The following is a 12,027-nucleotide window of genomic DNA, read 5'->3' as shown; positions in this document are numbered from 1 at the left end:
GTTCTCCATCTGGCAATCTGATGGACAGGTCTGGGTTTGGTGGTCGCCAGGAGAACGATACTTGTGGGACCGCATTGTGCCAAGTGTAAAGTTTGGTGGAGGGGGGGTTATGGTGTGGGGTTGTTTTTCAGGAGCTGGGCTGGGCCCCTTAGTTCCAGTGAAAGGAACTGGGAATGCTTCAGCAGACCAAGACATTTTGGACAATTCCATGCTCCCAACTTTGTGGGAACAGTTTGGAGCCGGCCCCTTCCTCTTCCAACATGACTGTGCACCAGTGCACAAAGCAAGGTCCATTTGGACATGGAGGACAGAGTCTGGTGTGGATGAACTGGACTGGCCTGCACACAGTCCTGACCTCAACCCCATAGAACACCTTTGGATGAATCAGAGCGCAGACTGAGAGCCAGGCCTTCTGTCCAACATCAGTGTGGGACCTCACAAATGCGCTTCTGGAAGAACGGTCCAAAATTCCCATGAACACACTCCGAAACCTTGTGGACAGCCTTCCCAGAAGAGTTGAAGCTGTTAGAGCTGCAAAGGGTGGAGCCACGTCAGATTGAACCCCATAGACCAGGAATGGGATGGACCTGACATTCATATGAGAGTCAAGGCAGGTGAGCAAATACTTTTGGCAATATAGTGTATGTTAGTGACAAAACAGCTTGACGATGAATTTTACATCCTAATATAGCTAATATAGCCAAGCTCTGGCTTCGTTTCCTGCACAAGTGCTCCAAGCCTCTGAGAATTTGTGCACGAAGAGGGGTACGCACAGAGGGGGGAGGGACAAATGACAGTTGAGTTTGACAGACATATCACCGTTCAATCATTTCAGTAGGCTGGTTAAAATGATTGGATGGTGTTTTTTCAGTCCTGTCTGTTCCACAGGTGACTAAAACTTTTAATTTTTGTGTGAGAGCATTTAATTAATTGGTTGCAATCAGAGTGTGAAGGGGATTTTAAGCAATATAGTAAAAAATGCTCCAGGAAAACATCTCCTACCTCACCTTTGACAATGCAACCTCTCATGCTACAAATAATTGACAATAAACCTGTTACTTTAACCAATCAAACTTCATGTTGGCCTCATGAAGATGATCTAGCAGGTGCACGATAATATTAGCATTTTCACATCATTTGATTGGATGGTCAAAGAAATCAGCCTGAAAACTGCATCTATAGAAACTTGCATCCGCTAAAATATATTGGATTGATTTACATTTACATTGATTTTTGTCAGTTACTTTGGTACATTTCTCGAATCGTCCTCGACATTTGCGAAACAGTAAGTGCAATTCTCAAAATAGCAAAACACCATGGATTACCTGCAAAAGCCAGTCTCTCACTCAAAATCCTTAGTTCATCTCTCAAAAGTAAATATCTGCATCAATGAACATGTCAGTGCCATCAGAATGACAAGTCCTGGTGTCACTGTGTACAGATAAGACAGTCCAACTGTTTAGTCATGTTGTCAACGTAACAGTGTACTCTGGAGGGATGTTCTGATGTAAACTATGGCCAAAGTTTTCATGACAGTTATTGCTAAAATGTAAGTTCCACCTTAGTGCATGTGGGAGATTGATTGCAAGAGACTGAACAAGATTCACATTTACACTCTTACCATTTGTACTGTAATGTGTTAACAGACCATGTCATTGCGATGCAGAAAGGAAAAGACAGCACTGCCTAGCACAAAGAAAAAAACCAAAAAAAGTAGAAATGTGAACGTAGGACAGTGTCAAAAAGGCTGCCAAAGACTGTCATGCTGGCCCTTCAAGGGGCGGAGCCTAGACCACTGGTGTGTGCAGCATACTGATGGGACTTTTGTCTCTTTGAAGGGAGTCGTTCAATCAGGAGTCGTTCACTGAAAAGAGCCGTTCTAAAGACTGGCTCTTTTATGTTTTTTGTATTATTTTGAAACACCAATGTTTTAATGACTAAATAGGCTACATGTGATGATTGACATTCCATTTTAAAGGTGTTTAATTGGCGCGGCAGTAAATATTATCTTACTGTAAAAAAGAATCGTTAGTTCAAATGTGTGGGTTAAATCCATGACATGAAAGGTGACATTAGACAAATGATGGAACTGGACCAAAAACATCACGGTACATTATGTGGACTAGTCTGTAGAATAAAAATGAAGAAGAAAATAAAACATTTTCTGATGAAATAACATTTTACTCTCCTCAAAACAAGAACAATAAATGTGTGGAAACATACGGAAAAAACTGCACAAAACACAATAGTGATAATTCACTGCAATTACTTAAATACCTGAACTGTAGTGCAGTTCTCAAGCGTCATGCCCATCTTTTCTTTCTGAAAAGTGCTTCCAAATCCTCCTCCTTTTTCTTTGGCTCATTACTCACAGGTGCTCACTCACTCACTCTCCAACCTTTCCACGCTCACCTCACGCTTCAAACTGTTGTTTTTTGCTAACTTCTTGCCATGAGACATGCGCAGTGCACTTGTTTTTTTCTGCTCAAACATTCTCCTCCTCCCAATGCCTCACCAGTGACACTAAACTGACAGGCAATCGGACACTCCCTCCTTACAAAAAAAAAATAAAAATAAAAAATGAACGGCTCTTTACAAAGACTTGGTTCCCATCGCTCATTTCAAAGAGCCGTTCAAAAGATTCGATTCGTTCGTGAACGTCACATCACTAGTGCAGCATACGAGGGGAGAGGAGGAAAGGAGAGACGACATTAATAGATGCAGTAGAGTTTAGAATTCTAAGTTTGTGTAAAGCTTCAGTTTACAGTTTGTTTGTCATCATACTTTAAAGTTTGTGCGTGAAAGGCAAGTAAGTAAGGTTAAAAGTTATGAATATGTTTTATTTAGTGAAATATACCTGTTTTATCTGTTAATTGGTGTCATGCCCTGTTCACATGCACAATGAATGAGAAGCTGCTAATGCGGTTGCATTCTATAGTTAGAAATGTGAACACTGCACTGATTAACAGTACGTTTACATCAGTATTTGTGTATTAGGTGGTTAGTGATAGTTTATGATTATTTGTGTTGTGGAATCACACTGGCTTCAACTTGTAAAGAAGAAACAACTGTAAATCAGAGTCAGAGTTATTAAATCTCAAGAAATCACCAACGACTCATTATTTGGAGTTCTAACTGGACTCACAACAGTGGTTTGACCATTCCAACCAGCATATATCATATACCAGTTAATATCTTTCAGACAGTCTCCTTAGGGAAAACTGTACTAGGGATGCAAATTATCGATTAATCCATTAATTGTTCGCTGGTTGCCCTTATCGATCAATTAACGATTAATTGATATGTGGCGATTTTCCTGAGAACCTGAATTTCTTTTTTAATACAGTCTAGAAGAATAAAAGCTAAATATTGATTATATACTTCATGAAAAAGCATGTCATATTCCTTAATGACTGATTTATTGAACCATTGGATACAGTCAGTGTTTCCTGTGGAATTCATCTGTTGATGTGGCGACATGTAATGGGGGAGTGCACGCACGTGCGTTTTGTCGGGGGGGTAACTCACATGCGCGCAGTACAGCCATGCATGCATCACTTTCTATCCAACTTCTAATACTGTACTATGGGGGTACGGTGCAGTCCGTACCCCCGCAGAAGTGACAGTGGAACTTTTCGCTCATTTATCTTTTCTCCACCTCCTGAAGCTTTGCAAATACTCAAATACTCGACATACCTGTGGCCCGAATCAGGAGCCTGGAGAATGTTTTCAACTTCTGTCTCATTGACCGAGGACTAAACCAACCTCCAGGGAAAACGCTCTGATACCAACCCCACATTTGTGCGTGTATTCATTCGGGGGTACACCGCTCCCATAAACAGATGGTCAGTCTGTGTTTGGCTCCACCATGTCCATACAGACATTCTAACTCATCAGCACCATGATCTGGTTCAATGACTGGCTATCCCAGCCACGGCGTTGCAGCGTGGACAAACTGGCAGCCTTCAGACAGGTGTGGACGGGTGGAAAAGGGCAATTAACCCACAATTAATAATTTAATCGAACAAGTTGTTATCGTTAGTCGATAAATTGTTTACATCCTTAAACTGTACATGTAGTGTTGTAGGAATTCCAGTGCAGTCTTCCTACACCTCCTGAATTTCCTGTCTGTTCGGCCACAAATTCCCATCTATATCACAATGAATATCTTCTTTTGCAATGGAGCGTAGAGAGAATCTTTTAGAAAACCGGTTGAGCATTTGTTGATCTAACGCTTTACACAGTCACGATTCACCTGAGAGCAACTGACCAATTCAGCACAGATTTAGTAAAAAAGTCTAATGGAAATGTATAGAAATATACTTCATATATTATGACGGCTTGTTCAACCATTTTGCATGTAAAGAATTATGTGATGAACTAATGCCTAAACGTTGTGGGGGGTGAGACTATTCAACACAGACCCATGATACTACATTTTGATCAACATGACATAAGTGACTGATAATGTAGGAAACAGCAGAGAATTGTACATAATTGTTTGCATGGAAGTACCCAAACACTTACAACTTGTTCAAAGAAATGAGAAACTGCTTTTTTGATGCACGAGTGACACAATGATGTGAAGATTGAACAAGTAGTTTAGAGAGTTTCAATTCTGATCTGAGAAATGTACCAAAGCCACTGAGAAAAACTATAATGGCTGTTTTCCCAACTCACAGCAGCAGACAGATGAGAAGAAATGGATTTTGGTGCAGATGTACTGAAAAATAAAGTACTTTTGTAGTTTGGTGAGAGTAATGTATTTTATTTTATTTGTATTTTTTTACAAATACAAAAAATGTCTTTTACATTTGTATGTATTTTAAATTTTGCTCAGTAAATATTGATTATTGTGCTTGTACATTAGTGAAAGCAGACCTGTTGACTTGTGTTCATTGGGTTTCTTGTTTTAGTAATGGCATTTATTCACACTATATGAAATACACTGATATTATTATACAACCTGTTATTGGTGGTATAATATTGATATTAAACGGTGGATTAAATCAGGTAGAAGATCACAGAAGGCCTATGTGTGAAATACAGCCAAGTTCATGCAATGTATCTCATCTCCACATGACTTCTGAAGAGGAATTGTTAATGTCATAATGTTCGATATAATCAGTCACTAAATAAAATAATACTGTTGAGATGCTTCTATGCAAAATTGCACTTTTTTTTTTTTTTTTTTTTTTTTTTTTTAGCAATATTAATGTAGAAATGGCATCTTCTTTTTTCTTTTCTTCTTTTGTGCAATAGCTGTTATTTATGGTGGCCATGAAGTGCAACATACAAACGCAAAAGACAAAACACGAACGCAAAAGAGAAAACATAATCACAAGAGTAAAAACACAAATGCAAATGAGAAAACACTAATGCAAATGCAAATTGTTATGACCCTGGGTCATAATTTGTTTATTTACGTGTATATATGCATATATGTTTCTGTTTAGTGTGTGTGTTCTCCCCCCGTCCTGTAGGTGTGCTGTGCCCTTTTGTGTCCGTTTGCTTTACAGGAAGCTGATTGGTGGAGCGTGATTGCCCGGCCCCTTAAAATGGCCCTGGACTCAGCCGTTCACTCTCTCTCTTGCCTCCTGCCAACCGTGTGTTCCTGTGTGTGGGTTTTTTTGCATATTATCTCCATGCAGGTATGTTAAAATGTGAGAAAACATCAGATTAGCAGCATTAAAAATGTTTCTATTTCATAGTTTTCACACAGTTTATCAGTAAATACATGTTTCTTTGGTTCTAAAACTAAATGCATGGTGTCCGGCTGAGTGGACATTTTTGTAACTCCATAAAAATAGGCTAAGAAAAATCAATAGAATTATTATTTTTATGCCTAAAGAGGGATAAAAACACTCAGGAAAAAAATCATGATTAAAGTTCTCATAATTCATGCATGAAAGGGTTAATCTAAAGTGCTTCAAGATTATGTTTCCCATTTGTAAACTACTCCTTCTTTTTCAAATCTCTGTGTTAATGGCACTTTATTCTGTTTCTAAATGCGTTGCAGGAAAACTAGTCAACATTAAACTAGTAAGTAAACGGAAGTTTTCCACATCCGATATTAGTTTGAACTGTATTCATGAAAAACATCATTAATCAAGTGTTTCTATCAGGGGGTAACAGTTGATTATAATTGCATTTACTGTCGCCCTCATTCACATTAAACTCTTAACTTTCACTTTATTAATGAGAATTTGAACGGTGGTGCTAATAACAGTTTCACTAATCTGCCATTAACCCCAATCCTGCCTGATCAAACCAGGTTACTGTGTTTCCTGTTCAGCCTTCATTTTTGCACCGTGCAGTCACTCAAACACTGCTTTACTCTTCTACTGTTTAGTTGCTGTGGAAATGTATTGATTGCTTCTCTCTGAACACCACCACTCCACACAGCATTGACATCGTGTCTAAAACTGTGTGGATCTTTGATGATCTTTGATGCTGATGCTGTCGATTGATACTGTTTTATAAGACTATTTGATAAAACTGTAGGTTATAATAATAATACAAACTAAAACTATTTTTTTTCTATAACCATTTGTATTTTTTTTCAAGCAGTGGCCAAATCTTGTTGCTTTTACATCTACCTCTGTAGACTGTGACACACTAGAAATCACTGTTTGTTTTTTTTTGGTTTGTTTGCTTGTTTGTTATTGTTGTTTTTTAGTGTTCTTTTACAATCTTATTTTGTGTATCTTTTTTGAGAACTTGTTTTCTGTGTAGAATTATTTTTTGCAGCCATTTTGACCAGGTCCACCTAAAAGACCAGATCTTATATCTGAATGAAGTCTTCCAGGATGAATAAAGGATAAATGGATAAAAAATAATATATATTTGGATGTCTAATTTTTATAATATACAGTAGTTGTGTCAACAAGGAAGAGGAGATAGTAAACTTGGAAACTTAGGGGAAAAGTCCTGCTGTGTTTATTGACTGTGTAAAGACAGACAGGTGAAACTATACTCACCAAATCTGTAGATGATACAAAACTATACACTGTGTCCATGTAGAAGTGAGGAGACAGTGAGGTTTGGACAAGAAAGATAAGTTGAGAGGCTGTTTGTTGATTATGTAAAAACTAACCTCATGTTAGCTCAGTAGAGTGAATGGAGATACCAAAAAACAACTTTTTAAAGCAGAAATTTTACATTTAATTGAAGTGTTAGATCTCTGATGTTGATGATTTTTGTCTTTTTAAAACTGTTAAAGATGTCTGTGGTGCATGTATTATTATTTTATACTATATATTAGTGCTGTCAAATGATTAAAATTTTAATCAGATTAATTACAGAGTTGCTGTTGATTAATTATGATTAATCACGATTAAATATCATTCATTTTTTTATGTATATTAATCACGTTTCATTTTGCAGGAGGAAACAGACTCAAGAAAGAAGGGAATATATATGCACTTAACGTGTTTGTTGCAAGCTGGGTGACATGTTAGCCAAAGTGCTAGCAGAATCCCCGACTAACGTATGCTTCGCGTTAATGTGGTATTTTAAACTGGAAGTGCTTCGGTGAAAAGAAAACTCCTTCCTGCAGAGTGTGCCTAATACTTTGTGTTGGTCAACTGTTCCGTCTTGGGTTTTTTTGTACTCATATTTTCCATCCAGAGGGCCAACATGCTTTAGCGTCTTCCATCTTTATTGGTTGGATCAACTGCCCATTTGCGCATATGTGACACTAACTCTACTTGGACAAACTGCCCGAAATCCGTTGGCAGAGATGTTCAGTCATTCTGCACTGCAGATGGGTTAACTGCGTTAAAATTTTTAATCAGATTAATCATGATGATGGATTAATCTGCATTAATGCATTAATTTTGACAGCCCATCTATAAATATATGTTACATACATGTGCACATTTGTAATGTTTTCCTAGTTTATTTTAAATACTCAGAAGAAATGTTTAGTAACATCACATGTAAGTGTAAAAACTTTTCCCTCAGCTGGAGAACAACACCTTTGCCTAATAAATAAACTGGGAGGCAGCAAATAGATGCACAAGCATCTTCATGAAGCCATGTATGGAAGGTCCTGTTGGATGAGTCAGGTCATTCATGAATACCAACTACATTCATGGCATAAATTTAAATATTTTTGAAAAGCCAATGTTGGAGGCACATTATAAATGTATTATGAGTATTTCCCAGAAAAATTAGATTGATTCATACAGTGTGACATGAATAAACTATGTGGGATAGTAGGACAGTCACAAATGGCTGGATTTCATGAATTCATGTTCCACACGCAACTTTTACGGAGACATTTAATGTTTCCTAGATTGGAGTCATACATAAATGCAGCACAAGTATTTAAAGATTCATCTTAACTAGGATGATAAATAACACATGCATTAACTTTGTATTTATCCCTTCATTAAAATATTTAATCTTCATACGGTTTCTTGTTATGTAAACATGTTTTACATTAAAACAATTTCTTGTTTACAACCTCTTTGTATTCTAACGTCTTGATGAAAACACCAGGTCATAATCGGTTCATATCATAACAGACTGTTACTGCAAAACATGAAACATCCTGTGCAAATCAATAAATTCTCTGCCTTACCTTATGCCTGCACTTAAGCACCACTCCATACGCTCCTGAAAAGAAAAAAAGAAATGACACATCATTACCAGCATATACCTGTAAACAGTCTTGCTTTAACTCTGCTGTTACATGAAGCACGAAATATACAAGTTTCACCAGCAACGTGATTCTCACTGCCACCATGTACATCTATTACAGTGTCCTCGCATACATTTGATGATAGGACGAACAGCTGTAAAATAATATACATATACAGAATGCAAAAAGCAATTGGACCAGGATTGATCCTTGTGGAACACTTGTGGACAGACAGAGAGTAGCGAATTGATGATTTTATACTTAAATATGTCTTTAGTGATTTAATCAGCCGGAAGAAAACTGGAGAATTTAGAGAATTTACGTTTTTAGACAATTCAATTCTATGATTTACAGAGTAAACAGCCCTACTGAGTTAAAAATATATGACAAAACCACTGATATCCAATAGGGATTTGACTTATTTAAAATAAAACAAAAACAAACAAAACAAAAAAAACAGTTGGTTTTCTCAGTTGTGTAATTAGCCAAACTACAGTGGGTACAAGGCAAATAAAGCAATGTTCAAATGATTTACTCAGATACTGATCTCCACGTCTAGAAATATTCCCTAAGTAATACAGAGGTCAATCATTTTGGTAAGAGGACGAGTCACTAAACATACTGAACTCATATCTGATATAACCTTAGTTATGGGTGTTTTAAGCAATCTGGTTATTCGTCTTTCATCTATTTCTGTAACATTTATTATGCTCAAACCTGGCTCTACAATACTCATTGGACAAATATTTTTGTACTCATGTAAAAAGCATGTGAAGGTAACTGCAGAGTTAATAATATAATGATTAAAAGCTTTCCCTACGTCAGCTGGGTTGTTTGAAAGTTTCTTTTCTTTATAGTGATATCCTGTTGTTTTTTTTCCCTTTCACTTGTTCTAAAGGGTTATTAAAAAGTGAAAATGATACTGTACTGTACTATACTATACTATACTATACTATACTATACTATACTATACTACACTACACTATACTATACTGATACTATAGACAAAGGCTCTGGAATGTAATGGATTGATGTGTTTCATTATTAACAGAAAACTCTGCTTCAAAACCACAGTGACAAACGTGATAATGTAGCTTTAAAGTATGATAAATATGATCGCAATAAATGTTTTTGGTTAATTTTTAGGATTAATTTTGTTTACGTTGTTGTTTAAACTTACAAATGCCCAGAGTCTGTTAGTTTTTTACTTCATAATATTCAACAATTTTTCATTGTAATTGTTTTAAAGGTTTTAGCTCTAGAAATCTGAAATATTTGCTGTATTCTGACTCTAGATAATCATCTTAAACCACGAGTTACTTTAACTGTCAGGAAGAAAAATCAGCCTTTAAATACAAAATAAATATTCATAAGACATTTCATCATGATAACTATTGACAAGTGACACAAACAGCTTCACCATCATAACATGTCAAATCCCCAGGAATGGGAACTGCATGTTCACAATCTTGATTTTGTTTTGCCCTCCCCGAACTCAGGCAAGATTATTTTGTTTCAGAAAAGCTATTGGCAACCATCACAGATAAACAAACAAGTGCTGCCAGGCGCAACAAACCCCGCCCCTTGCACATATTTAGCCCATTATAAGTAAATGGGAAGATCTGAAAAAAAAAAAAAAAAAAAATCATTAAAAAAAAAATTTAACTTTGAGCTACTTCTCCCAAAATGTAATGACACATATTCTGGGTCACCGGTAATCTATAAACATAATTTGGTATGAACTGAACCAACAGTTTTGCTGCTAAATTGTTAAAGGGGTGATATTTTGCTTTTTTAAATGGAATTATGCATTTTAAAACATACATAAACTGTAAATGCTCTGCTTGGGTCTGAATTCTTCATTATTTAAACTCCACAGCTCCATCTTCAACCCTATTTCTGAGTAATGACACGAAAAAGGTTGTTTTGAGCGCTGGCCCTTTAAATACACATGACCCCACCTCCTCCAGGTTGTTGTCTGTGCTGCTCTGTCCTGTTCAACCAACAACTGAACATTTTAGGTAATCGACTCGAAGTTTGGACATATTTTCTGTATGGACTACAACTGCTGCTGCTGACAAACAATTATGTCGTAATCAGAGAAATGTTTGTCAGAATTCTTGACCTTATATGTGCAAATGTTGTGACGTAACTAGTTATAAAACATAACAAATTAAGAAGGAATTAAAACGAGTTGTAGAAATCTACTAAATTTTTTGCCAGAATGAATATAAAGATAGTTTTGCAGCACCTGGAGGGTTCAAATTCAGACTTTATGAATTGATAGGGTCCCCAAATACATAAATAAATGTACCAAAGACTAATAAAAGTGGGTTTAACAAAATATGATCCCTTTGACAAGCAAACAAACTGAACCAAAACCAATAGCCCTTTGCCTCCTCTTCGGGGGGGGGGGGGGGGACAATACACACTTTCCCTCTGCTGCTCTTTCCTCTCAGTCCAAAGCTAAAGACTAAATATAAATATAAATGACTCAACATTAGTTCACACTGCTGAGAAAAACACTTTTCTAAACTTCTGTATTGACCCATTTATTTATTTATTTATTTTTATCTATCTATTTTTATCTATCTATCTATCTATCTATCTATCTATCTATCTATCTATCTATCTATCTATCTATCTATCTATCTATCTATCTATCTATCTATCTATCTATCTATCTATCTATCTATCTATCTATCTACAGGGTGGGGAAGCAAAATTTACAATGAACATTTAGTTGTTTTTTCTCAGCAGGCACTACGTCAATTGTTTTGAAACCAAACATATACTGATGTCATAATCATACCTAACACTATTATCCATACCTTTTCAGAAACTTTTGCCCATATGAGTAATCAGGAAAGCAAACGTCAAAGAGTGTGTGATTTGCTGAATGCACTCGTCACACCAAAGGAGATTTCAAAAATAGTTGGAGTGTCCATAAAGACTGTTTAGAATGGAAAGAAGAGAATGACTATGAGCAAAACTATTACCAGAAAGTCTGGAAGATACTATTAAAGAAGAATGGGAGAAGTTGTCACCCCAATATTTGAGGAACACTTGCGCAAGTTTCAGGAAGCGTGTGAAGGCAGTTATTGAGAAAGGAGGAGGACACATAGAATAAAAACATTTTCTATTATGTACATTTTCTTGTGACAAATAAATTCTCATGACTTTCAATAAACTAATTGTTCATACACTGTCTTTCAATCCCTGCCTCAAAATATTGTACATTTTGCTTCCCCACCCTGTATCTATCTATCTATCTATCTATCTATCTATCTATCTATCTATCTATCTATCTATCTATCTATCTATCTATCTATCTATCTATCTATCTATCTATCTATCTATCTATCTATCTATCTATCTAT

At 36.3% G+C, this 12,027-nt stretch overlaps 1 protein-coding gene and 1 long non-coding RNA gene across 2 annotated transcripts in view; both read right to left on the bottom strand.

The window, feature by feature from the left end:
• The window catches only part of cdkl5 (cyclin dependent kinase like 5), a 106,629-nt gene that overhangs the window by 81,100 nt on the left and 13,502 nt on the right, over positions 1–12,027 (bottom strand). Inside the window, 1 exon segment of the mRNA XM_030123046.1 lies at positions 8,588–8,622. Within this exon segment, the coding sequence (XP_029978906.1) occupies positions 8,588–8,622 (35 nt within the window).
• On the bottom strand, positions 1,346–4,486 carry LOC115411154 (uncharacterized). The gene is made up of 3 exons (XR_003934177.1): positions 4,463–4,486; positions 1,794–1,795; positions 1,346–1,422 (listed from the first exon to the last, which is right to left on the bottom strand). It is a non-coding gene; the product is annotated as an uncharacterized LOC115411154 (long non-coding RNA).

This window comes from Sphaeramia orbicularis, chromosome 3 (assembly GCF_902148855.1).
Source record: "Sphaeramia orbicularis chromosome 3, fSphaOr1.1, whole genome shotgun sequence".
Taxonomy (NCBI): Eukaryota; Metazoa; Chordata; class Actinopteri; order Kurtiformes; family Apogonidae; genus Sphaeramia; species Sphaeramia orbicularis.
Note: the sequence above shows the minus strand (reverse complement) of the source record. Positions and strands in the feature narration are given on the sequence as shown.